The sequence below is a fragment of the Ursus americanus genome, chromosome 21 (genome assembly GCF_024610735.1).
Source record: "Ursus americanus isolate L20-20 chromosome 21, mUrsAme1.1.p, whole genome shotgun sequence".
Taxonomy (NCBI): domain Eukaryota; kingdom Metazoa; phylum Chordata; class Mammalia; order Carnivora; family Ursidae; genus Ursus; species Ursus americanus.
The window spans coordinates 32,079,815-32,107,643 of record NC_142147.1 but is presented as its reverse complement, the minus strand read 5'-3'; the positions used below and the strand labels follow the sequence as shown (position 1 = coordinate 32,107,643).

The following is a 27,829-nucleotide window of genomic DNA, read 5'->3' as shown; positions in this document are numbered from 1 at the left end:
TGCAGCTGCATTTATCTCTGGGAGTTTCTGGAAACAGACCTTTCTGACAGTAAATTACAATACAGTTGGTGGGCGTTATATTAATGACTAGACTCTTAGTCACCTCAAGGGAAGTGAAATCAAATGACACCAGGATGGTGCAGGGAGGCAAGACATTAGCAATTCTGATTGCAGATATGAATGCAATTGCAGGGGCATTTTTATAATTGCTTTTATGTTTTGATTAAATGCTTCACGTCAACCCAGGCTCCAAGGTGGGAGGTAAGAGTGAAGTGAGGAAACCCAAAGTTATTTATTTGCCTTCATATCTATGCTTTGCGAAGGCCAGGGGAGGGGATATTCTTCATCATTAAATAAAACACAAAAGCTTCACTTTGAAGCCTGCCTTGTGCATTTTAACACTCAAAAACAAACCCCTGCAACCAGACCAATGCTTATTTGCGTGTAGCAAACGCCAATTTAAAGATAGTTATGGAAATTTCAAAAATGTCAAAGGCCTTGTTTTAAAAAGGGGGAAAGATTAAATGCCAAACAAAGCTCTGTATCGTTTACATTTGCTGCTTAACTCCTTTTCCACCCATCTGTAAGGCAGAATTCCTTGGATCTTTTCCACCTGAAGTATCCCATAATTCTTAGAGACACACGTTCAGCCTGATGTCTTTAAACACCCACCACCACTGGGAGCCAGAGAGCTCTAGATCTAGAAATTGTAACTTGCCTGATCTTTGCTCCAGCTTCTTCCTTTTAATCATTTGTCCTGTGACCAAAAGAAACATAGGAATGTAATAACAATGTTGCCGTAGCAAAAACAGTGTTCTTAGATCAAACGATTCACACCGTACACATAAAGTAGTTCACTTGGTCACCTGGTCAACACTCATCCAACACATCTGACAAGGCTCCATGCTGGTGCTGGGTGTTCTCAGGATGGATACCAGGGTGGACTGCTTAGTAGCACCTGCCGTGATACGACATGACATAGAATATGATATGATGATACACGATACTATTCCATATTATATTATACAATACTTTATGATACTGTACTACATTACAATGTAGCATTTCTTTGTCTATTTTTTTTTTCTTCTTGTCTGTCTCCCTCTCACAATAGATAATAAAGGGAAATGGTCAGGAGTGTGAACTTTGCAGCCATGCCTGGATATGAATCCTTGTACACTCACCTTAGAAAACCTCCCTTAGCTTGCTCCTCAGTCAAATGGAAATAACAGCAGCATGTCTCTTACAGGGCTGCTGTGATGATGCAGTGAGTTAAAACTGAGTAGCAAGTATGTGTTGGCTATTAGTAATGTCATTATTTGATGGCAGGCTCCATGCTGTCGCCACGGGGGACAGCTCCTCCATCACACTCAGAGAGGCTCAGAGAATTCCCCAGCTCCCTGCCCACCCCATTTCTGAGTCTGAGTCTGAGTCAATCAGCATATTTCATCCTTTGCTACAGGCATTGGTTCAGGGGTGGGTGGATAACCAAGTGACCCAGACCAATTCGATCCAACCCATGACTTTGATTTCTCCTACTGCGGACTGACACGGACTCCCATCGGACCTGCTCTGGAGGGATTTAGAAGTGGACCTGCTACAGTCGTCATGCTCCCGTGGGGAGTCCTGGTCTGGAATCCACGCAGTAGAAGGCAGGGACAACAGGTGGATAGAAGCCAGTTCCAATGACATCATGTAACTCCTGCCCCCAGCCCAGCCTGAAACCAGCGCTGTTCCTACACCTGTTGGTCATGTGAGCCAGTTAGTTTCCTTTTCATTGAAGCCAATTTAGGTCAAAGTTTTTCCACCCACAACTCCAAAGAGGGCTAATTGGCACTCCACGGTACTCGGAGGCTCAAAGAGCACATAAAGAACCCCTTCAAGATCACTCAGTGAGTAAGTAGCAGAACCCCACCTTGAACCGTGCTATGCCTGACCACTATACCACACTACTTCCCAAAGTCTCACGAGGTTCTAGAAGGGAGGTCAAGCTCCAACCGTGGAGGACTGGTTATAGCAACAACACTTCTGGAGGCAGCGACATTGTGGTCACGACTAATCTTTATCAAATGCTCGTTATATGCCAGCAACTACGCTCAGAACTTCACGTGCAGCCTCGCACAGGGAGCTATGCCCTGCAGAACGAGCAAGATTCAGGCATGTGGAAATGGGAGCGGGCTGGCATTCTTATTGGAAGATTACAAAACAGTGTCCGTGTGCCTGGGGCCCTGGGGAGGCAGCAGTGACTCAAGGCTGGGACAGGGCTATCTTCGGCAGTATCAGGCAGTGCGAGAACACGGACAGCACACCATGCTTACACCCTGGTCCTTAAGCCCACCCTCCATCCACCCACAGTGTCATCCCAGCGGGAGTTACTGCTTTCCACCTCAGTTCCAGGGCCTGTGGAGCTCAGCCATGCTTTCCACCCAGTTCCACCTCGGGAAGACACAGGCTAATTAGTGAACAAGATAAGCATCCTGGTAATTGAGGGATGGGCCGACTGGGCTAGTGAGCAGCGAGTGTCATGTTGCAACATAGCACCCAGCCACCCTGCCCCCATCAAAGTCCTGTTTTCTGGGACACTTGGCAGGACATTCTGTGTGCATTAGAACTTTTTTAAAAAGTGGAGAGGAATCTGAGTGTTCATTAGTCACTTTCATTTGACAAACATTTATTGAGCACCTGCTGTGTGCCAAGCACTGTAGTAGGTAAAGGAGATAGATGAGTGGTGCTGTCCCAGCTTCACGGCTCTCTGAGGGTCCGTGGGGAACTCACGTGGCACTGTAAGACTCTAAGGCAGTGAGTGCAGACGACACCAGCCTGCCGTGGGGGGCAGTGGACACAGGAGCACGGGTAAGGCTTTAAAGAGAAACCCAAGACATGACGAAGAGTTACAATTAGCCGGGATGTAGCACAGAGAGCAGGGAAGATGGGGACAGGTGGAGATCCAGGTGAACAAAGTCAGCAGAGGGGAAGAGGAAGAGAAGCCACACACAGGTCAGGGGGGACCACAGCTTTATGGCAAGACCATAAGAGACAGAAGGAGGGGAACAGTTCCTGACTCCTTGGCACATGCTAGGCCTATATGTGGAAACAGTGAGTGTAGAATGTCAGGGCAGGCCTCAGCACTTCCGACAGATGGGGGTTTGGGGGCGCTTACGGGGAGGCAGGCTGCCACCGGGTACATGCTCATCATAATCACAAAACCATCCCCACCTTTGACCCCAGAGGAGAATGAGGTCAACCGACTTGCTCAAGTCTCACTCTTGTGATGGAGCAGGATTCACACCTGTGTGGGCCTGGTGCCAAAGCACAGCTTCTCCAGGGTATGCCTCCTTCCACAGCGACACTCAGAACTCCATGCTTTACTCCCTCTCTGCTCTGCCACCAAAGGCTTTAAACAATATTAACCTAAAACTGCAGCATCCCCCAGTCTGGAGATGCAGGAGGGTTTGGCGCTGCCATTCTGACCCCACCACGCTGGCTGGGGTCATGTTGACCCCAGAGACAACCTGATTTTGTCATTATGACCCATCAGTGCTCTGCAACAATCGAGCATGTCAGCTTTTGTCTGTGTGTATGGGTGTCTGATCTATGTTTACTGACCCTATATTCAACCTCAAAGGGCTGAGAACATTCCCTCCATGCAATCCAGAATTTTTGTTAACCTCTTCATGCAGCCCCGTCCATTTGCAGCCTGAAAACTGAGTTGGAGGAAGACGGTGAAGCACATGGCTGAGGTCAGAGGGTGAATCAGCAGGCTGTCTCTCGGCTGGCCCACCTTCCCACACCCCAATCTGCCAGTACCCACCTCACTCGGCTCGTCCTAATTAGCAGCTCTTTACAGAGCCTGAAGTCCCCAATCAGGGACACTGGCCTCAACAGTCCCTGCCATTCCTCCAGAGCCCTGATGTTCCTGGGCCGGGTCTACTGAAACAGCCAGTACCAAGCTCTCAAGACAGGACAGAGACCGCAGACAGCAGGTCATAAATAACTCATGGGCCCCTCCTGCTCTCCTTCCCACGTTTGAGGATGAGATGGAAGTCAGGAAGGGCAGATTCTGCAAAAGCCTGCACATTTAGGTCCTTTTAAGAGAGACCAGGGGGAACTGGTTGCAGCTCAAAGGTGGACACTAGAAATTCTGAACTCTGCTGTTCAAGAAAATGCCTTGGGGCCTCCCAGCTTCAAAATTGGCATCAGGACATGGCAGGAAAGTTGATGATCTAAAGAGAAAAACCAGGGAGGAAAGAACAGATCTCAAAAAAGCTCTTATACATACACAGAATTCTTCTTAGTTTTTCTATGCTACATCTATTTTTTATTAGTCTGTGAGGTCCCAACTTTGGACAACTAGTCTATATTTTGACAGGACAGAGTTTACAAAGATCAGGGCAGGTGACACATTAAACAATTATCTAAATAATCTGCCCTCTTTGACAGAGAACTTTGCCCACAACATGACAAGTTACTTAGAATTGATTAGAAGGATGTGTCTAGGACATCCGGTTGGAGTGATTTCATTTAAAATTATCCCACTTGGAGTGCCTCGGTGGCTCAGTCGGTTAAGTATCTGCCTTTGGCTCAGATAATGATCCTGAGGTCCTGGGATCAACGCCTGCATCTGGCTCTCTGCTCAGTGGGGAGCCTGCTTCCCCCTCTCCCTCTGCTGCTCCCCCCCTCTCCCTCTGCTGCTCCCCCCCTCTCCCTCTGCTGCTCCCCCTGCTTGTGCTTTCTCTCCTTCTCTCTCCCGCTCTCTGTCAAATAAATAAAACCTTTTAAAAAATTATCCCCAGTTACCAAATAGGCCAGTTAGGGGTTTCATCAGCTTTATCGGGGTATAATCAACAAATAGAAATTGTATAGATTTAAGGTGTACAATGTGATATTTTGATATATGTATATATTTTTGAAATGGTTACTATGATTGTAATCATGATTCCTATTTTCTGAATGTGTCTGTGTGTGTGTTAAGAACACTTAAAATCTACCCTCTTGGCAAATAATAGACAATATAGCAATGTTAACCGTAATCACTATATTATACAGTAGATCTCCAGAACTTATTTATTATGGATATCTGAAACTTTGTACCTTTTGACCGACATCTCCCCATTTCCCCCACCCCCAGTCCCTGCCAACCACTATTCAAATGTCTGCTTCTGTGATTTTACATGTAAGTGAGATCACACAGTATTTGTCCTTCTGTGTCTGGCTTATTTCACTTGGCATAATGCCCTCCAGTTTCATCCATGTTGTTGCAAATGGCAGGATTTCCTTCTCTCTTAAGGCTGAATAATATTCTATTATATTAGTATCTATATATTACATTTTCTTTATCCATTTACCTGTGGATGGACACTTAGGTTGTTCCCATACCCTGGCTAATGGGAATAATGCTGCAGTGAATGTGGGAACACAGATACCTCTTTGAGGTTTCTTTGGGATATTTACCCAGCAGTGGGGTTTTTGGGTAAATTTCATAGGGTGATTCTATTTTTAATTTTTTTGAAAAAACCTCCATACTGTTTTTCATAATGACTGTGCCAATTTCCATTCTCACCAGCAGTACACAAGGGCTCCTTTTCTCCACAGCTTCACCAACACTTGTTATCTTTTGTCTTTTTGATACTAGCCATAGTGACAGGTATGAGGTGACATCTCATTTTGGTTTTGATTTGCAGTTGCTGGGTGACCAGTGAGGTTGTAGACCCATTCAATTTACAGTGTCCACTAGGGGACTTGACTAATCCGTTAGGTCAGTTAGCATAATGACTGAGGTTGGGAAGCATAGTCTCTACTGGGGTACCACGGGGCTCTATCCCTCCCAGTACTGCTTTCCACAACTTGGGGGATAGTAGGAAATGCAGAAGAGCACCAACCATGAGTGGAGCTCCTCTGTGGCCTCACGTGGTGGAAGACACATTCTACGTCTAACCCTGACAATATGCCATTTTGCGAAGGAGGCACCTGCTGCGGACAGGGTAAGTCATATACAAAGGCACGTCAATTTCATTTGCAGCTGGCACAAAGCTGAGAAGCAAATTAAAACTAGTCGATGGCACATTCTAGATCCAAAGAGATTTAGACAAGCAGGGAACAGGCTGAATCTAATGAGATGCAGTCTACTGGGGATTGTTCTATGTTTCTGTGCTTGGGTTCAAAAAAACGTAAGCACACACATAGAGGATGGGGGAATGTGGGAAGAAAAGACCCTGGGGCCTCACAATGAGTCACGGTGGTTCTGTGTCTGCCAGAGAGGCTCGTGAAATTATGGTCGGCCTGGGGAGCCGACAGACTGCAGCTCACAGAGGCGAAGGGAGGTACTTGTTCCGGGATGAGAGGCTCACACCTGGGGATCTGGGTTTAGTTCTAGGACCTGAGCCTGCAGAGTGGGGAACAACCAGGTGGGCCCATCTGGAGTCAGCAACCAGGAGGTGGGGCGGGGGTGGGGAGGGGATTTGAAATTCAAGCATATTTGGAAATGCTAAAGGCACTGACTGTGTTTACAGTGAAAAGCAAAAGGCAGGGAGAAGGTGTCAGGTTGGTTGTCTCCTACTCCCCAGAGTCCCTGAGGGATGTAAGGACTCATTATATGTGGCCTTTGAGTGTATGAAATCAGGACTTGTGTATAGAAGAAGGTGATGCGGCTTCATACTACACTACAGAAACAAACAGAAACGTTTCCTAACAATCTCAAGAACTGTAGAAAAATACATGGGCAGGGTGGAGGGTAAAAGTGAGAGGTAGTGAGCACCCTGTCACTAGGGGTGATCAAGTTCATGCTGTTGGGGCCATACTTGGACTTCTGTGGGTGCTAGGTATTTTAGTTTCTGTAGACCCTTTCTTCCATAAAAAAAATTATTATTTTATGACTGTTGGTATAATGACAGATACAAGCCATGCTAGATTATATTCATTTCTTCTCCTCTGATCTTAAAATTAAAATGTTTTCCTAGGCCCCTAATAGTCTCATGGACCCTAGGTACGGTGTCTGCTGTGCCTAGTAGATCAGTTCTACATGCTGACTCACGTGCCAGAGTGTTGTGAAGCAGATTCTGCTCAGACATTGGTTGGAAGGAGGGTGTTCAGGTCAGATCTGTAAACTTCCCCCAGCTTTCCCCAACCTGAGATTCTATTAGGTGAATTCTGCCAAAGAATCGAGGAGTGCCCCAGCTACTTTTCAACATTGTTGAGGTGAAGGTGTTGCAGGCAGTCCATGCTAAAGAACTGTAGGAGCTATGATTCCATCCCACGAAAATATACTCGTGGACCCTAGTTATTAGAGGTGGTAACACCTGAGGCCAGGATTAGGGGCTTGGAGTGGACAAGGAATTAGTGGTTTCTTTTGTTTGGCAGCTTCCTGTTTCTGTCTCGTTCAAAAGTTTATATTTAGCCAAAAGCATGCAGCACTGTTATAAAATGACTTTTAAAAAACTAGCAAAAGGTCTATAAATTTGAATTTAATTTTTATTTGGTGGGGTAGCCCAACTCTGTCTGATCAGGAATGCTATCATGATGGATGATGCTGTGAGGGTGTCACGGGGCATGTTTGGTGTTTCAAGTGAACAGAACAGCATGGGAGAGAGCTCAGCATAACCCATTATGCAACCAAGAGGGAAGATATAAAAACAGGGCCACAAGGGATCCCTTTTCTCGGGCCCCAGCCAAACAAATTCAGAAACACACAAATTCAGAAATCATCTGCATCACCATATTCCTGGTAATCCCACATGTATTTAAGTTTGGTCTCTGTCTTCCAGAGCTTTCTGTTTCCTAGGTCCAGTGGCTGCTAGTGTCTCTGAACAGGACCTTCAAGTCACCCCATCCCCAGGTGTGGGAAGAAGAGGGACCAAAACCAGCAACAGCCTGTCCTCTGAGTTATCATGCATAAAAGACACAAGCCTGACTAAACACTGTCCCAATATCAGGTGTCTTTTTTCATTCCTGCTTTTTTTTTTTTTTAATCAGTTCTGATTTCAGCACAGTAAACATCTTTGAAGGGTTGAATGTTTTCAAGACATATTCCCTCATAGGTATAAACTGTGAGTAGGATTAAAAGGGATAATAATGGAGGAGTGAACCATAAGCAGTTCCTAATTGAAGCGGGGAGAAAAGTCTAAGGAGATGGTTATGCTCTGAAAAAGGAGAAAGGGAAAAAAAAGAAGCAGCCATGTTAATCTGTTGATTTGGAATGGCAAGGGTGGGGAAAGAGGCCTCGTTATTTTGTATCTCTGTCTACTGCCTTAAAGTAAAAGAAGCCCATTCATGTAAATGTTCATGTGCGCGAAACCCTCTATCAAAAGCTTCCTGTCTGCCGGGCCATACTGGGTGTCTTTTCCAGGTGAAGAAAGGGAGCAAATTTCGGGAGATCTTCCCAGGAATTCTCACTTGAGAAAAAAACATCTGGGTTTTTCACGTCTCTTGTGCAAAACAAGCAAGTGTTTTAGTAAATGATGTGTATTGTGTTCTAAGGTAGAGCCCTAGGGAGACCAAAACAAACAACATAAACAAAACCTCCAACTGTCAATGAGATTTTACTGCTTCCACGGTTCTTCCTAAGGTGTGATGACGCAGGTTCTTTCAGGATCCACAGCCCGTGTCCAGATCAGCCAGTAAGCAGTGCAGTGTTGGAGGGGCCTAGCACCCTCTCCTGCGCTTCCCCCCGTGCCCCGCCACAGGCATACACCCCCCTCGAAATGACACCCCTGAAAAGAGACCTAGGAATCTCACTTGTCTATATTTTGCTTCCTCCTCATGATCACTCCCCTCCCTTGCAGCCCAGCTTCCCCGAAAACCAAATGAGTTGTTCTCCAACTGCACCGGAAAATCAGAATTTATTGTACATATGTTTGTGTTCCACTTAATAAAAAAACCTATATTTTAAGATAAACTTTGTTAGTAATTCATGAGGTAAGTGACTATTTATGCTAATCAGGCAGAAATATATTCTCAAGCATAATGCATTACATAAATTTGAATGCAAAATGTTCAATTATGAAGTAAATACAGGTAATGCAAATAATAAATTACCTCTAATAAAAATTATAAAAGATGTGTCTTCAAAGAGAGAGCGGCTTTAACTTACAACTGTGAATTGCTTAAAGAGAAAAGAATTAATAAATGCTGAATTACTCTGATGATTATTTAGCACATAATTCACCTATTCATAACGACTCCTAGTAATCAGACTGTTGTTTCACATTCTCCAATATGAGGCAAGACTGTTTCCTCAGCAATGTTACCCTTATCAGATTATCTCGTCTGATTCTATTAATTTTCTTCCATGAATCTGCTAACAGTGATTTGTGATTTACTTACCCTGCTAACTAAAGACTGTTAAAAGGATTTATCTAACACTAGACCTAAGAACACTATATGTCTTATCATTCAGTTACTCTGAGCAACTCTTTCCTCAGATCAATTTAGTTGCTTTCATAGTGAAATTTAGTGGACACTGGTTAGTTCTGCACCATAAAATCAGCTCCTGGATAAACAAAGAGTTCAGACACGACACTTGATGCATCTCGTTCTTTTTAGATTATATATGTCTGAGTCCAACACGATATACCTGAGTTGCCATAACTCACTATCAGGAAAAATAGACTTTTTTAGCTTTTCATCATTATAATTTGGACATGAACAAGTTTTTTTCTTTCTTTTTGCATGAAGTTCTTCTGTAGGTACTGACATGAAACTACAGTTGTGTTTTTGATGTTATGGTTTCGCAATCTTCTGCAGGATTCGACCCATACCCTCCCCCCTCCACATTCTTCTATAAATATTCACTGCTTTCAGAAACTTTAATACTACTGGTTTGAATTGGTCAATAATGACAAACGCATGGTTTCTAAATTACTCTATATTGTTCTACAGAGATTACTAGAGTATATATAGCAAGGGGATATTAAGCAGTAAGAAAACACAGTTCGCATTGTATTTGGATTAGACTGGCTTGGAAGACGTGAAACAAACAATGTTCGCAAAGAAGTCTAAAGAAATGTGGCCTTGCTGTAATTGTAGAGAATCAAAAATCTGAATAGTACTAATTAAAATGAGAGAGCTCAATTGTTACAAAAGAAACGCCGCTAACAGAGAACTGTAAATGTTTAGACACCCCTGTGAATCACTAAATAATAAAGCAAAAAGGACAAACATGAGAATTAAGTTATAAGAGCACTGCTGCTACACGTCTAAAAAATAATTCTAATCCTCTCTTTTTTTCAAGAGAAAATAGGAGACTGTAAAAGACTGCAATAAGAGAAAGAAAAATACCATGGCTTGACAGCAATGTACAAAAATAAACCATAAAAAACGTGCAGATAATAATACATTTAGCTGCACAAACATGGGCATTTAATTTCTAGAAATGATATATAATTGCAACAATTAGGTGGACGGCCATGAATCTGTATCCCATGGTCTTCGCCATTAGCAAACTTTGTTTATAAATGTTGTTTATTTATAAATGTAGCAGTTTCAGTGTTCCTGGCCAAAAATACTTTCAAAAGAGGCAGGGATCCTATCTTACAGCTTTTAACAAAAATGTGATGCAAAAGGATAAAAAAATAAAAACCAATTATTACAAACAAAAAAATGAATTAATTCTTCCTAAATACACTTATATTCATATTTTACATGAAAAATATAAACCAGATTTTTGTGGCTAATGATTAAAAAGCTCTGGAAAACTAGCACTATGGACAATGCTAAGTGACATAATATGTTTATGTAATTTAAGCAGTGGATTTTCCTCTGAATACATAAACTATAATCTCTTAACATCATTACTAGGTAAAATACTGTTTGAGAGGAGGAAAGAAAAGGAATTCTGTTAGATTGCATAAATATTGACATAATCTTCACTCTTTCTTCCCAACTGGCAATAGACATACTTCATTCCAGCCCTACAAAGTGTTCCCATAAAACCAAAACTATCCTTATAAACAGCTTCTCTGCAGCAATAATGAAAAGGAAAAAGTATGTTTCTGGAAAATACCAATGGCACTGGCCTTTTAGGATTATGATGTGCCTACAAACCTTTTGGGGAGCTCTCATTAGGGATTCTGGGTTTGAAGGCTGCCAGCATCAGAGAAATTAACACAAGTTTAATCTGGTGCAAGAAGCCAATGAGTGACACCTAAGGTCTCATTATAAATAGTGAAGTATGCTGTGGGGTGGGTGAGAGCAATTCTGAAGTGCAATGTTCAAGAAGCTGGCTTAATATATGACTAAGTGTCAGAAGTCAGGTTTTCTGAGAATTACTTTTCAGATAAACAACTTTATAGCACTGCACTTAATCATACTTACTAGAGACATCTCATTTATCACCGAATTACAAGTAACTTTAATTCTATTGATATTGCCATAAAGCCTGTTGAAAATCTATCCTGGCACTTTTAAAGGGTTTAGGCCCCTATTACATGGGATTCACTTGCAAAAGTCTCTCAGCAGAATCAGACTCTGAGGGCTTCTGTGTCTCCTGGCCTCTTTGTTGACAATCAAGAGGGACAGTAGGGAAAAAAGATTCCTGCACCTGGAAGCATTGTCCTTAGCACCTTTCTTACAAGGCTGGGTTCTCCCAGTGCAGTCAAACTAACTATCTGTGCCTCAGTTCCCCTCCCACCTTGGAAAACCAGCTTCTTTTCACTTCATCAACAAAACTGGACACGGATCAATTTCAACTGACCTTTGCCGAAAGGTGGCGCTGTTGAGGTAAAAATCCAACAATAGTTTTCACTCGGATTCTTTTGCAGGCTTTTCAGATTTTTTTTTTTTTTTTTTTTTTTTAGTGCGCCCTCCTAGCGTCTCCCCCTCCCATAAAGTAAAATAAATATGATTAACACCAAATGCATTTCATTAATTGGAGGAATCAACAGTCTCAGTATCCAAGTAGGCGGGCTGGTCTTCCAAACGCTGGGTCGGCTTGGCTCATGCTTGCTTTCCCCCAAATAAATCTCGGTTTCTCCGACTTGCCTATCGCTTTAAAATCTTAGAAACAGTTGTTGGTTCTTTCTTTTCTCTTTTCTGTTTCTTTCTTTCCTTTTTCTTTTTTTGCATAAGCTTTAAAAGAATCGGTCTAGAAAACTGAATAGTTATTAGCATCTGCAACGGGGAGGGGGAGAAGCAGCCCCCCACCCCACCCCCACTGTGGGTTTCCGGGCTGGTCCGAGAAACCGCGGTTTAAAACTTAACCCTTCGAGGGGAGCTGGCGACATCTGGGGTGTTGTTCCCCCCAAAAAACATACACCCCTTGCTCCTCTCCACAGCCAAGTCTGAAATAATTAAGTGAAATGTGAAAGTGCAAAGGGCGCGCGGGACCCTGATAAACAGGGGTCAGATTTCATAAGGGTGTGTGTGTGTGTGTGTGTGTGAGAGAGAGAGAGAGAGAGAGAAAGAGAGAGAGAGAGAGAGAGAGAGAATGAGAGAGACAGAAAGAGAGAGGAATATGAATACGAATCTCAAAGGCCAACCTCGGGCCAGTGTCGGAAGCCAGAGGGCTAAGCCAGGCTGACCCGGCTCCGAGCTTCTCCGGAGTTAACTCGCGTAGGCGTTCGCTCCCCCCAAGGGCACGCGACGCCAGCGGGCAGCCAGTCCCCGCGCGTAATGGCCCCTGAACAACTTATTTCCCCTCTCTTCGAAGAGGGCGATAAAACGGGCTTTCTCCCCGGGCGGACGCGGAACCACTCGAGCTGCGCCTGGCTAGGCTTCGTCCCGCGCGCAGTCCGGACCCTGAGACCCCCGCACCCCTACGCCCCAGCGCGCGGGCCCCGGGGAGAGGGACAAAGAGTTTGCGCTCTTTGGCTCAAAGAGCCAAGTTTGAGCTCCGCGCACAGTTACGCTTGGGGAAGGCAGGTCCCCCGGGCAGACACCTGGGTGCCGAAGCTGGAGAGAGGAGAAGCTGCGGAGCGAATTCACAGTCCTGGGGATGGGGGCTGCCCGGGAAGGGGAGTCAGGCCAATCCCTGCTGAGCGAGTGGAGGGCAAGCCGGTGCTCCGGAAGGCAGGCCTGTCTCGCGCTCCGAAGTAAAGCAAACCGCCCTCCCTGTCCTCCCAGGTTCCCGCAGCCCCTCTGGACGACTCCCTGCCCTCTCGCACTAAACTTTGCGCCAGGCTTTGCTCCCTCCCCCAGAGGCTGCGGCGCGGGAAGGGTTAAGCCTGCCTGTCCCAGCTGACAGTCAGCTGATTGGGCCCTGATTGACAGCTCCGAAAAGTTTCCTTGTTTCTATCTATTATGCTAATCGCGGCCGCTCTCGCCGCCTCCCATTGGCCCGGAGTACCAGTCAATTTCCCATTTGGGCCTGACGTCACAAGTACTATAAAACTCAGCAATTGCTTTAAACTCTTCTTGCTGGATCAGAGGCTTTAAAATCTTTTTTCATCTTCGAGCTGTAGCTCGGGCTGCTCTTCGGCTCGGCCTCCCCCCTTTTGCTCTCTGCCTCGCCTTTCCCCAGGACTTCGCTATTTTGCTTTAAAAAAAAAAAAAAAGGCAAGAAAGAACTAAACTCCCCCCTCCCTTTCCTCCTGCCGGGCTGCACCTCTGTCTTGCACTTTGCACGGAGAGAGCGCGCGAGGGAGAGAGAGAGGGAAGAAAAAAAATAAAAAGAGCAGGCAGAAGAGAAGGCGAGAAGCATGAAGTGTTAACTCCCCCGTGCCAAGGCCCGCGCCGCCGGACAGCCGCCCGTCGCGCCTCCAGCCCCGAGCGGCCGCCGCGCGCGCCCCGCCTGCAGCCCGGGCCGGCTAGGCGAGCCCTCCTTATGCAAAGCGCGCAGCGGAGCGGCGAGCGGGGGACGCCGCGCACCCGGCCGGGCTCCTCCGGCTTCGCCGCCGCCGCCACCGCAGCCCGCGGAGGACCTTCCCGAGCCTGAAGCCGCCGGCTCGGCACGCACGGAGGCGAGCAGGCGAGGAGGGGCCGGGGCGAGCGAGCGAGCGAGCACATTGGCGTGAGCAGGGGGGAGGGAGGGCGGGCGCGGGGGGCGCAGGCAGGGCGGGGGGTGTGTGCGCGCTCGGAGGTTTCGGGCCAGCCACCGCCGCGCGAGCTAGAAGCGCCCCAGCCCGGCAAGCTGGCTCACCCGCTGGCCACCCAGCACAGCCCGCTGGCCCCTCTCCTGCAGCCCATCTGGCGGAGCGGCGGCGGCGGCGGCGGCGGCGGCAGGAGAATGGCATCAGAACTGGCAATGAGCAACTCCGACCTGCCCACCAGTCCCCTGGCCATGGAATATGTTAATGACTTCGATCTGATGAAGTTTGAAGTGAAAAAGGAACCGGTGGAGACCGACCGCATCATCAGCCAGTGCGGCCGTCTCATCGCCGGGGGCTCGCTGTCCTCCACCCCCATGAGCACGCCTTGCAGCTCGGTGCCCCCTTCCCCCAGCTTCTCGGCGCCCAGCCCGGGCTCGGGCAGCGAGCAGAAGGCGCACCTGGAAGACTACTACTGGATGACCGGCTACCCGCAGCAGCTGAACCCGGAGGCGCTGGGCTTCAGCCCCGAGGACGCGGTCGAGGCGCTCATCAGCAACAGCCACCAGCTCCAGGGCGGCTTCGATGGCTACGCGCGCGGAGCGCAGCAGCTGGCCTCGGCGGCCGGGGCCGGCGCCGGCGCCTCCCTGGGCGGCAGCGGCGAGGAGATGGGCCCCGCCGCCGCCGTGGTGTCCGCCGTGATCGCCGCGGCCGCCGCGCAGAGCGGCGCGGGCCCGCACTACCACCACCACCACCACCACCACGCCGCCGGCCACCACCACCACCCGACGGCCGGCGCGCCCGGCGCCGCGGGCAGCGCGTCCGCCTCGGCCGGTGGCGCGGGCGGCGCGGGCGGCGGTGGCCCGGCCAGCGCCGGGGGCGGCGGCGGCGGCGGCGGCGGCGGAGGCGGCGGGGGCGCGGCGGGGGCGGGGGGCGCCCTGCACCCGCACCACGCCGCCGGCGGCCTGCACTTCGACGACCGCTTCTCCGACGAGCAGCTGGTGACCATGTCGGTGCGCGAGCTGAACCGGCAGCTGCGCGGGGTCAGCAAGGAGGAGGTGATCCGGCTGAAGCAGAAGAGGCGGACCCTGAAAAACCGTGGCTATGCCCAGTCCTGCCGCTTCAAGAGGGTGCAGCAGAGACACGTCCTGGAGTCCGAGAAGAACCAGCTGCTGCAGCAGGTCGACCACCTCAAGCAGGAGATCTCCAGGCTGGTGCGCGAGAGGGACGCGTACAAGGAGAAATACGAGAAGTTGGTGAGCAGCGGCTTCCGAGAAAACGGCTCCAGCAGCGACAACCCGTCCTCTCCCGAGTTTTTCATGTGAGTCTGACACGCGATCCCAGCTAGCCACCTTGATAAGTGCTCCGTGGGGGTCCGACTCGGGTGTGGGCTTGCTAGTTCCAGAGCCGTGCTCGCCGCCACCTCGCCCCCTCCCCTGCCGAGATTGCCCGATGCCCCTGCACACACACACGCACAACACACACACACAACACACACACACACACACACACACACACACACACACACACACACACACACACACACACACACCCTGCTCCCAGTTGGCGGCGGTGGTGGTGGCTGTTTTTAAATGGGGAGGGAGTGGATGTCTGGCTCATGGATTGCCAATCTGAAATTCTCCATAACTCGCTAGTTTGTTTTTATTTACACCCCCCCCCCACACACACACAATGTTCCAAGATCTCAGCAGAGTTCTTCATGCTCACCTTTGAAGCCTGCATCATTCACAGTGTGTTTTTTTTTTTCTTCAGTTCATGAGCTGGTGTTCATTTTCTGTGTGTGTGTTTTATTTTGTTTGGATTTTTTTTTTTTAATTTTACTTTTTGGAGCTTGCTGTGTTGCCCTTTTTCCCAACCTCCACCCTCACGCCCTCTTCACCCATCTCCTCAGAGATAAAAGAAAGAAAGAAAGAAAAAAAAGCTAAGTTTTTTTTTCCTCCTCCTGAGTTCTTCATGTGAGATTGAGCTTGCAAAGGAAAAAAAAATGTGAAATGTTATAGACTTGCAGCGCGCTGAGTTCCATCGGGTTTTTTTTAGCATTGTTATGCTAAACTAGAGAAAAAAAATCCTCATGAACCTGCCACAATCAAGCCTGCATCAACCTTCTGGGTGTGACTTGTGAGTTTTGGCCTTATCATGCCAAATCTGAGAGTTTAGTCTGCCATTAAAAAACTCATTCTCATCTCATGCATTATTATGCTTGCTACTTTGTCTTAGCAACGATGAACTATAACCGTTTCAAAGACTTTATGGAAAAGAGACATTATATTAATAAAAAAAAAAAGCCTGCATGCTGGACATGTATGGTATAATTATTTTTTTTTCTTTTTTTCCTTTTGGCTTGGAAATGGACATTCGAAGACTTATGGCATGGCATTCATACTTTTGTTTTAATTGCCTCATGACTTTTTTGAGTTCAGTACAAAAAAGTGCCACCCTAGAGCCTTCTTCCCGTGAAAGTTTGCATCTGCTCCAAAACTGCTTTGAGTTACTGAGAACTTCAGCCTCCCATTGTAAATGCACTGAAGGCATTCCTTGTCAAAGATGCCAGAATGGGTTAAAAATTTAACATGGCAAACATTAAAAGAACTCTTAATGTTTTCTTTTTAATAAGAATGACACCCCACTTTGGGGACTAAAATTGTGCTGTTGCGGAAAGCAGTCTAAAATTTATTTAAAAAAAAAAAAAGAAATCTGCCCCGTTATTTTTGGTTTGTTTTATTTTTATTATTATTTTTTTTTTTTGGCTTTTGGTCATTGTCAAATGTGGAATGCTATGGGTTTCTAGTATATAATTTAATTCTAGTTTTTATAATCTGTTAGCCCAGTTAAAATGTATGCTACAGAAAAAGGAATGTTATAGATAAATTTGAAAGAGTTAGGTCTGTTTAGCTGTAGATTTTTTAAAAGATTGATGCACTAAATTGTTTACTGTTGTGATGTTAAGGGGGGTAGAGTTTGCAAGGGGACTGTTTAAAAAAAAAAGTAGCTTATACAGCATGTGCTTGCAACTTAAATATAAGTTGGGTATGTGTAGTCTTTGCTATACCACTGACTGTATTGAAAACCAAAGTATTAAAGGGGAAACACCCCTGTTTATATCTGTAGGGGTATTTTACATTCAAAATGTATGTTTTTTTTTTCAAATTTAAAGTATTTGGGACTGAATTGCACTAAGATATAACCTGCAAGCATATAATACAAAAAAATTTGCAAAACTGTTTAGAACGCTAATAAAATTTATGCAGTTATAAAAATGGCATTACTGCACAGTTTTAAGATGATGCAGATTTTTTTACAGTTGTATTGTGGTGCAGAACTGGATTTTCTGTAACTTAAAAAAAAATCCACAGTTTTAAAGGCAATAATCAGTAAATGTTATTTTCAGGGACTGACATCCTGTCTTTAAAAGAAAAATGAAAAGTAAATCTTACCACAATAAATATAAAAAAATCTTGTCAGTTACTTTTCTTTTACATATTTTGCTGTGCAAAATTGTTTTATATCTTGAGTTACTAACTAACCACGCGTGATGTTCCTATGTGCTTTTCTTTCATTTTCAATTCTGGTTATATCAAGAGAAAGAATAATCTACAATAATAAACTGCATTTTTTTTTTTGATTCTGTGCTCAGTTTCTTAGTGTACAGTTTAACTGGGCCCAAAACCGCATTAGAAGCGTAAAATGCACCCTTTTCTCCAGAGGAAGGATTAATGGAGGCATAGGGAGGCAATAATTCAGGGTGAAACATAGGCTGTTTTGTGAGGTGGGAGGACAGTCCCTTTGAATAATTAGCAATATTTACTATAAATGTAAATTATGGCCTCTCAAAATGCAGTCCCCCCCCCCCCCCAAAGTTTTTAGTTTTCAAGTAAGTTGAGACATCATTGCCCTCTGGTGAAAGCAAACAAACAAAAATCCCAACCAGAGAGCAGGGCCTTCTCAGCATTGCCCTGAGCTGGCCCAGATTCAAGCCCATCTAGAGAGAAATGGGCCAGGCAAAGAAGTCATGGCCCGAGGTGGCTTGGGCACATATGCATTTAATGGTAAAGATAAACAATTCTTGCCTTTTGGCTAAAATTGATTATTTTTCTTTCTTCCCTTACACGCCATGATTTTCTTGTAAGGCAAGGCCTGACCGGACCTAACATCAACACTTCGGACAAATCAAGTTGTTTGTTGTTGTTGTTGTTTTTAACTTTGAAGGTCATTTGTCTAGAATAGGAAAAAGAAAAACCCACCCCTTACTTACATAACCCCAAGTACATATCTGGGTTTAAAACTGTGTTGTTAAATCCTCTTTCACTGTGAGTATTTCGCAGAGGGGGCTTCTCCACTTAGACAAGCTGGCAATGATTTTAGATCACCTTAACTCCAGAAATACAAGCAAAAAGTAATGCCTTGATAGAACAAGGCTGTGCTCTGATCGATCAGTATTTACCCCCACACAGGCTATGTGTGGAGGCTAACTTCAAAGGTGACTTGGGAAGTCTTGAACTATCTTCACTAGCAGCGCTGACCTATTTTAAAATGACATAAATTCGTGCAACTAATGTTACAAATTCATGCAGTTTGCACTCCTAATCGACTTCCCCTAGAATGCTAAAAGAATGTTAGACAAAGCCAACCCTGTTTTGAAAATATAGCCAAACACGATGACTTTTGTTTTATTTCGTTTTTGGTGTTTTTGTTGTTGTTGTTTTTTTTTTAAGATAATATTGCAACTCTGAACGAAGGCCTTATTTTGAAGAAAACAGGTTGTGCTAGGCTCGGATGAGTTCTGGCCAGTGGATCATCCTGTCTTCCTTCCCCTTTTTCACAGAACGCGAAGACAGTGCATACCCACTGCATTCTGACCTTCCTTTCTGTACCAGCTTCGATAGAACTCCCGACTCCACACTTAATTTTGCTTAACAAAAGTCTTCATAGTAAACATGCTTCCATGTGCTTGAAGTTAGCTCTTCTGCACTTCCGAGGTTTTGGGGTTTTTTCTCTGATCCCAACGAGGAGATATGCAGTTTCCCCCTGAAGGGGCAGAAACGGAGATATCATTTATGCAAAAAGCTCAGCAGCAGATGAAAGCTTTCAGGCAAACACCACGTTCTGAAAATAAGAGTGCCACTCGGAATGGTCTCACTGCAGTCACCTCCTGAGGAACAGGACTTGGGAGACAGGCGGTTGTGCCACAATTAAGCATTTTGATAGGACTTGACAAGGCAGTTCACTCTAATAAGTGGATTTTGGCCCCAAACATTAGAAAGCAGAGAGACACTGGCGAAAATGGGGTTTGGGTGGCTGGCTTTAAGAGAAGGTTAACTCCTGAGTGAAAGGCGGTTTTAGATAGAACCGTGACTAAAAACTTTGAAATGTCCTATGAGAGACAAACACAAATACGTGTGGTTTTTTTTAACAAAGAAATCCTAAATTCTGCCTAAGTGCCCCTAGTAGAAATAAGTCTCTAAATTAAAAAAAATAATAATCAGTTCTGTAAGGAAATCTAGCTTCCCTTTCCACTGCATCTGAGTCTTTGTCTAAATAGTGTTAAAATTCCTTTCATTCCAATTACAGAACTGAGCCCACTCGCAAGTTGAAGCCATCAGTGGGATACGCCAGATTTTGGAAGCCCCGGCAATGTGTACTTACAGTGTATTCACAAAAAGAAATTTATGTGAGAACTGTACATTAAAAATTTATTATTATTATTGTTATTGTTTGCAGCCTTAGAGAACACCCTGCCCCTGACTTCCGTTTAGTCTCCTTTTTAAAGAAAAATGATTGTGTTAGAGAGGAAGGGTTGTCCGTGTATAACCTCCATGCTATGGACTCTGCCTCTGGTCTGAGGGTCTTTCTATGCCAACCTTGAGGAAAGCACGCGGGTGCTTCTGGCCTCACCGTGCTCGAGACGAAATAGATGCCGTTGTTTTCAACCTGCAAGATTAGTTTTAAAAAACCGCTGAAATTTAAAGGAGACCTACATGGACATTGATACGAAGAAAAGTTTTCCAGAAGGTAGCAGCTAGCGTTTTTGAGACCTATGTACCCATGCACACTCTAAGTAGTACTTTTTCACACTTCATTGTTTCTCTGGCAGATAATTTCACTAAGAAGAAAAATATACTTGCCTCCCCCTCCCCAAGCAGATGCCACGGGCAGAAGCTTCAGCCGAGCCCCAGCACCCTGGCTTTCTGGTAGGCCCTCGATAGTATTTGTATTCAGCAGTGATGTCAGACGTGTTCATTTATCAGACGTAGCTGTAAATGAAAGCAGCGAGTGGCAGAACACAAAGTCAGTGACACCACACCCTCCAGGTGCTTTTTTTCTCCACTTCTCTGCTCCCAGGCCATTCACAAAATCACCTCCCTTGTGCTTGCCTACTTTTTGCACATTTTCTTTTGTTAAAAAACAACGTGTAACGATATTTCACACTGTATCTGACACGTTAGTAGAGCGACATTAAAATAGGCAGAGACGTTCTTCCTTCATCTCGGTGAGGAAATGATGTCTAGATACCATGTTTATCCGCCTCGGTGCCATAGCCATCTGGGCCCCTTTTCAACACGGGTTGCTCCAAATAACTCTATTTATTACGGAATGCAAGATTCTAACGCCCTGATCTTTCCTCCCTTATCCCTTTACCCCAGTAGTTTGTATTTAGTAATATCTATTCTAGACGCTTCTGTTCTTACAGAGGACCTGCCCCGTGCCAAACCACCAGCTTTCCCGCTCAACACGATGAACAGAGGGCCAGGCGGCAGCCCCCCTCGCAAACATGGGCCACGGCTGCCTCCATAGCCGTGTCCCCAGCACGTCCCTGTCCAAATAACAAGTTGCTCTGACACAAGGTTGCCAGAGTGGAGTCCGTCCGTTGGGAGGCTTTTGTTGATGTTGCCGTTGCTTTGTGTAGGACAACTTACTTCCTTATTCACACACTCTTGGCTTTAGAAAATGTACTCCTCCGATCTTCTAGGCCAATCGATAATTTTTAAAAGTCTGCTTGCCACACAGGTGTCTCTATTTTTTGCCTGTCAGTAGTTAAAGCCTAACTGAGGTAGGTGGGAGGTGAAAATACATGAGTGACAACCTTCAGCCATCTGACTTCTGTGCCAGGAAAACACACCGCCAGGCTCCTGGCCTTACTTTTCACGTAAACATGCATGAGAGGAATGAGAGGCCAGATTCCTCTGCTCTAGATGGCTGATTTTCAAGGCTCCCCACCGCGAATTACTTTCACTTGATTTTTAAAAATCATGTTGCCCCTTCCTACGAAGACATGTCTTGGTTTTTTAGGGGAAGATTTATCTCCCATGATAGTCTCTCATTTCCACCGCTTCTGAGTATTACTCGGGATGCTGAATGAATAATTGGGAGTCGGGGGTCTTCCTTCTTGTTTTGAGAAAAAATAAGAGGAACCTGAAGTTTGTTCTCAATCTTGGCTCATCCTAAAACTGAAAGATGTCCCAAGTCCAAGGCAGGGCTTACAGTGGTTATCTGTATGGAAAGTGGTCCGGGGTCCAGCCCCCCAAATCAGGGCTTGTTTGTTTGTTTTTGCATTTGTTTTAAAACAGAGCCAGGAGCCTTAACCCACCTTCTGATAACACTGCTTTTCTCACTTTTGATATAAATCTTCAAACCCTAGACATCAAACAGCCCCAGAAAAGGGGAATTCTCTCCAAGCCTTGCTCCGCCCCGGCTCCTGAACAAACCCAGCTCTGTCTAGCACTTTTTCTCCAGCGGGGGTAGGGGACAGGGTGAGAGAATTTCAGTCCCCCAGGCTGTCTCATGATTGTCCGGGCATAAAGAAGTACAGTCCTGCAACAATGCGGGAACATCTTTATCCTTTAGAGAGGGACAAAACAAAAAACAAAGCAAATCAAATTGCTCTGCACGAAGGCGGCGTAGCAAAACCCCAGGCTCCTGTTCTCTGCACCCTCTGTGGGCGGTGAGAGATGCGGGAGGAAGAGAGGAGGGTGGGGAGGACTTGGAAGGCAAGAGTCCCAGGAATAATCCCCGTTGCCAGTCTGAATTTCACTTGCTCCCTGGCTCAAGGCAGGCCCAGCGTATACACAGACCAGGTGCAAGCGAGGTTCGACTATCCGTTCCGTTCCTGTCCGCTCTCACATGTGTTTCCTTTTTGAAAACAATTTTAGAGCTTAAACCCAAACTGAGAAATCCGGGGAAATTGTTAATGTCTTAACTTTGGGGGCATTTATAAATATATCCATCTGAGATTTTGCAGTGTGACGTTCTGGATCCGTCAGACCTGCTATGCCAATCTTTATATGCCCCGCAATAGGTTTTAGGCATCGCCACAGTCTTTATTGTTTAAATTCAAAAGCCCTTTGTGTGTGTGTGTGTGTGTGTGTGTGTGTGTCTTCCATAAGTTTGCCCGCTATATAAGGCTGAGATAGAAAGGACACATCGATAGCACACAGAAATCCGATCTTCGTATGAATTTGCATCAGAGTTGTCTCGAGAGTTTTAAGAAACTCAAAAAGCACATTTTCCACAGAGAGGCTATGACTGGAATGCACAGTCCCTTATTCAAATCATAATCATCTACTGAGCACCTCTACCCTTGTTCAACAAAATTCATTCTCTTTCCCTTTCTTTTTGTGAAATAACATTTTTTCCCCTATAATTAGGACTTTGGATTGCAAAATCACATTCCTCTCTTCTCCACAGTTCTTGGATCTTTAGTTACGATTAGAAAGGGGCATTAATTCAAGAAGGGAGGATGAGGGAGGGGTGTTTGTGGACATTTGGGAAGAGAAGGGGAGGAGAGGAAATAGTTCTGTGTTCACCCCCCACACCCCTAGGCCCCCCGCCCAGCCCAGGGGATTCGGATTCTGAGTTTCTTCTAAATATTCTGATCACCAACCTTGAGCATTTCCCCGCTAAGATTCCAAAACACGTTTTTTCCTTGTGGTTGGTTCTTTCAGTTAGGGAATAGGAGAGGCCATGAAACCTTACAGAACCGGGCAGAGAGGCTTGTAACCCGCTCTTCTGAGAGCACCCCCAAGGATGGTTGTGAAGGGGATCCTGAGCTGAAAACTCCTGTCAGCAGGTCAGATCTGCTTTTGCTACCCAAATTTGCCCCAGTTCTGTGTGACCTTACCCACTTCTGGAAGCCCGTAGAAGTGGGTTCCTGGCCTTCTTTGGGGCGTTCTCCAGAAGGAAAGCAGGCCCGAGGATCCCAGGACAGTAGGTGATCCCAAACTAGGCCAGGGGAGGAGAGAACAGGAAGGGGCCAGTGTGCAGGGCTGGGGGAGTACTGCTAACAGAAGCCAACCTTGGCTTAGGATCCCAATGCAGGGATCAAAGCTAGGTCTGTCCCAGGGCCCTGTCTCCCGCCAGAAAGGATCTGCTTGTGGGGTGAGCTGACAGACCCCGAGATCCCCAGAATTCCTAAATGCAATACCCGTGTTCTGAGCTCCAGGGCTGTGGCCTCTTCCAACCTGACCCTTGCCCCATTCCAGTGCCCTCTCTGTAATATTTACCACGTCTCTCTCCCATTTCTAGTCGCCCAGGGCGATCCGATCCGAGAGTAAGAGGTCACTGCCCTGGGGCCAGAAGGCAGTGCCTAAGCTGAGGCCATGGTCTCCTTTAAACACTCCTGCCCCAGTTTAGGTACAGACAAGGGCAGGGCAGAAGCGAAGGGCTGGCCAGCAGAGCCAGGAGAGGAGCTGGGGGGCGGCTCTGGAATGTTTAGCACTGGCTGCAGAAGGTGGTGACAAGGGTCTTGAAGTCTGGACTGAAGGAGATGAAGGCTGGGAGGATGCTGAGGTTGCCCATCTCTGGTTTCCTTGCCCCCCACCCCACACACCCTCTGTTCTGGCCCTGTCCCTGTATACACTTATTCTGCGGGGCCCATTTGCCCTGGGCAAGGCTCCCCCCGCGGGCTGCTGGAGATGAGTGGAACCAGGTGCGCTCCCCACCCTGGGGGTCCCTGGCTGCACGGGGGCAGGTGCGGAAGGACAGAAGGCAGGAACCGCGGGGGCGGGTCCCGTAGGCTGCGTGAGGTCACGGGGCAGTCCCTGCTCTCCCCAAGCCCTTGGCTGCGCCCCGGAGGCCAGCAAGCTCCTGGGCTACCGCCACGGGGCTCCCCTCTGAGAGGCCCAAGATACCTCCCGGCGCCGTGGGGCGGCGCCAACTGCGTCTTCCCCAGTCCCCAGGGCGCCCCAGTGCCCTGCGCCCAGCCCAGCGGGCGCCCACGCCCCAGCAGGGGCCTCGGATTTGTATTGGAATTTGGTTTAATTTTCCAAGAGGACTGCCCTGGCCAGAGTGGAGCGCCCGGGGACATCAAAACTGCCAGTTCTGCTGCGCTCCTGGGTGGGTGCAGAGAGGGAGGGAGCGGGGTTCAGCTCTAAAAGGCTCCACCCCTCACCTTGGGACCTCCACCCCACCCACGAGCCACCCCAGGAGACTTAAGATCATCGGCTGCTCCGGATCATTTGATTTTTACTCTAATAATTTTCCGGCCTATTTTTCAGATCTTTTTTCCTGCTCTGGTTAGAGAAAGGAGGAAAAAGAGAAAGGAAAGAAGGAAATCCAGATACCATTTTACGATCTTCATAGAAATCTCGATATGGTTGGGGTTTTCCGTGGTATAGTTTGATGCTCATTGTAAAGGAAAGCCAGCCAAACTTTTTTAGGATCTCGGCAAGAGCCCCAGCATGAGGGTCTTGCTTGCATTTTCAGATTTAACACAGTTCAAGTCCAATTCCGGGCCCTCAGGAACTGCTCTTACGAGGACAGATTTTTTTTTTTTAAGATTTTATTTATTTATTCGACAGAGATAGAGACAGCCAGTGAGAGAGGGAACACAAGCAGGGGGAGTGGGAGAGGAAGAAGCAGGCTCATAGCGGAGGAGCCTGATGTGGGGCTCGATCCCATAACGCTGGGATCACGCCCTGAGCAGAAGGCAGACGCTTAACCGCTGTGCCACCCAGGTGCCCCTCTATTAATTGATTTTTTTTTTTAAGATTTTATTTATTTATTCGACAGAGATAGAGACAGCCAGCGAGAGAGGGAACACAAGCAGGGGGAGTGGGAGAGGAAGAAGCAGGCTCATAGCGGAGGAGCCTGATGTGGGGCTCGATCCCATAACGCCGGGATCACGCCCTGAGCCGAAGGCAGATGCTTAACCGCTGTGCCACGCAGGCGCCCCTTAGGAGGACAGATTTTAAAACTACTGGTTGCAGAAAGGAGCTGTTCCATGTAGAGCCTTTTCCTTACTGGGACCCTCAGTTTTTTAGAGCCTCAAGTACAGAGGCAAGTAACATTGCACTTTCTGAACTAGGTCTCTTTTTTTCTTTTTCCTTCTCTTCAGGATGGATTTATTAATGTGCAGATAAATGTTGGCACTAAAACAATGATCTCAGCCTCTGAGACACTTTCACACTGTTAGATTACACTAAAATTCTTTTTGATAGAATGGGGGGAAACCTGTGGTAATCATGCTACAATTAAATCTGTTAATAGATGGTATTTGAGTCCTTCCATTTGCAAGCAGTGAATGCAACATATTCTTTTGTCTACCATCTATCTATTTATCTTATCTATCTCTCTATCATCTAATTATGATCTGCTCTCTACCTACCTATTTATGGAGCCCTTTAAAGTAACCCATTGTAGAGGGAGAAGCTATAAAAAGATCAATCTGCAGCGTCCGCATTATGAAATAAAAACAATCACATGACAGTTAACCTGTCTACTCCATATTTTGGTAGGCGTGAGCAGCAAACCTAGTCTGAAATATCTGTCTTAGAATGATCTGCCCCTAAATCCTTCGCCCACTTGGTGCCATTCGGGGCCCTGCAGAGCCACAGGCTGACCATCTCTCTGTAGCATGTTTTCAGGGTGTACTATCCTTGTTACTTGCCTGCATTGTATGGGTATCCAGACCTTTTAAAATCTTCCTGGGAATATCACTGCATGTTCCTATACTATTTTAAAAATACTATTTAATCATTAGGTAAATATCTCCAACTGTTAGAGGCTCTGTGCTGGCAGACGTCTAGCTGAGACTACACCATGGTGGTCTAGTTCAAAAACCTCTACTCCCCTTTCCATGTGAGACCCCCTTGCCCCCAGCACTCTTCCCTGAAGACTAGTCTGGGTGAAGCTGATGAGAACAGAGAAACCGCATTGGCTTTTGGACTCTGTTCAGGTGTGCAAACAGAATCTCTCTCCCCCGCCCTTTTGAAAGTAAATGCCTTGATAACAGGATGGGTTGCCCGAATGGCCAAAGAGTAGAGGTCATCTTGAGGAAAATGACACCAATGATCTAAAAAGGACATCTACTTTATGAGATTACAGGCGAGATGCCAAATATCACATTTAATGAGGCCTGATTCTTTTTCTCCAAAAATAACAGAGACTATCAATGAGACGGTCAGGAAGGCAAAGGGGCATTTTGCAAAGCCTATGTTCAATTATTGCTTTGTAATATTTTTCTAAAATTGAAAAATGCTTCACAAGTATATGATCTCCTGTAAATACCCCTTGCAGAAGCTTAACATATGTTTGCACTGTCTCAAAGGAATTACAAAAATATTCTTTCCACAATCTCTTAAGCTTTTAAACTATTCACTTGCATTTCTAAAAGAATCTGATGTTCTTAAAGATTAAAAAGAAGAAGAAGAACCTTCTATGGGAAGGGTTTTTGTTTATGTTTATTTGTTTTTTAGAGATTAGCCATCTGAACTTCAAATGGGGAACAATTGGTATTACTGATAACACTTCCAGGTTTAAAATTTAAGTATTTCTTGTTTGTTTGTTTCTTTCTTTCGTTTCTTTTTTTCTTTTTTAAATAAAAATAATATATTTAGCAAAGATTAATAGAAACTATTACACAAAGAAAAGTAGTCTGCGCTATAAGGTTTTCTAGGCATTTCTAACAAGAGGTGTGAAGGAAGGCCCATAATGTATTTCGGGCAGCTCTGACCGGTGTAAGAGTACAAATTTGTTTATCCTAGTGTTTTAATGCAGAGTTATACCGTCCAGAGAGAGGACTTTCGAAATAAGTGGCAAAGTTATGCTCAATGAAAATTTAAGTCGAGAAAGATTTTACATGCAGTTACAGCTGCCTACAGATTTCAGCATGTATGTGTTTGTAGTGGATTTGTTCATACCAGTTATAAGGTAATCCAAGTAAAAGTGGGGGGATTAAAGAGAAATAAGTAAATATTCATTTCAGAAAAAAAATTAGATTGACTTGCTAGTTTATCGCAGTCATTGTACACAGATTTGCTGTAACCATGTTGAATTTTTAAAATTAGATTTTAAATATATTTTGACAGTCTGAACTTGTATGGTGTGACTAACTATAGGGAGAAATGACAGGTCTGCTTTGTTATTAAACTGCTGTCTGGAAAATATTGGACTCCGTACAGTAAATGATAATTATTTTGCCACTTACATTAGTACAGCTAATAGCAATAAGGGTGTTTTGAACCATAGAAAGCTAACTACTTTGAATTACTGTGCTTTGTTATTCACTGTGAAGCAAAAAGACTTTTTTTTTAAAGCAACCTCATTTTCATATCATGGTTCTAAGCATTCCCTGCTACTAATTTAAATGGAGTGGAAGTTAATAAATAAAAGGGTGGTATCTAAATATTTCCATTTGTTAAAAGAACATTTGCAATTAAGGTCAGCGGTATGAGCAGAACAGACCAGAGCAATAAAGGAGGAGGGGGAAGATGGAAGAGAATGGGCCCCAGTAGAGACCCAGGGGCAGCTGGACCAGTTGGGTTCTCTGAGGGATGGGCCCTCTGTGAAGGCTTGAGAGACGCCCATCAGAGACCATTCAGATCCTCCCCACTGTGACCCCGGAATGACTCGGTTCTCTG

At 45.8% G+C, this 27,829-nt stretch overlaps 1 protein-coding gene across 9 annotated transcripts in view; it reads left to right on the top strand.

Annotated features, from left to right (window-relative positions):
* The first annotated feature begins 13,189 nt into the window (after nt 1-13,189).
* The window catches only part of MAF (MAF bZIP transcription factor), a 339,020-nt gene continuing 324,380 nt past the window's right edge, over nt 13,190-27,829 (top strand). For 3 of the 9 annotated variants that reach the window (XM_087870624.1, XM_045796217.2, XM_045796216.2), the window contains exons 1-2: nt 13,190-15,276; nt 19,545-19,644. In XM_087870624.1, the coding sequence (XP_087726750.1) occupies nt 14,156-15,276; nt 19,545-19,644 (1,221 nt within the window). In that variant the 5' untranslated portion in view covers nt 13,190-14,155. Of the gene's footprint in view, nt 17,596-19,544; nt 19,645-27,829 lie in introns of those variants that run through there. The other 6 variants (XM_087870629.1, XM_087870628.1, XM_087870627.1 and 3 more) reach the window with 4 other exon arrangements.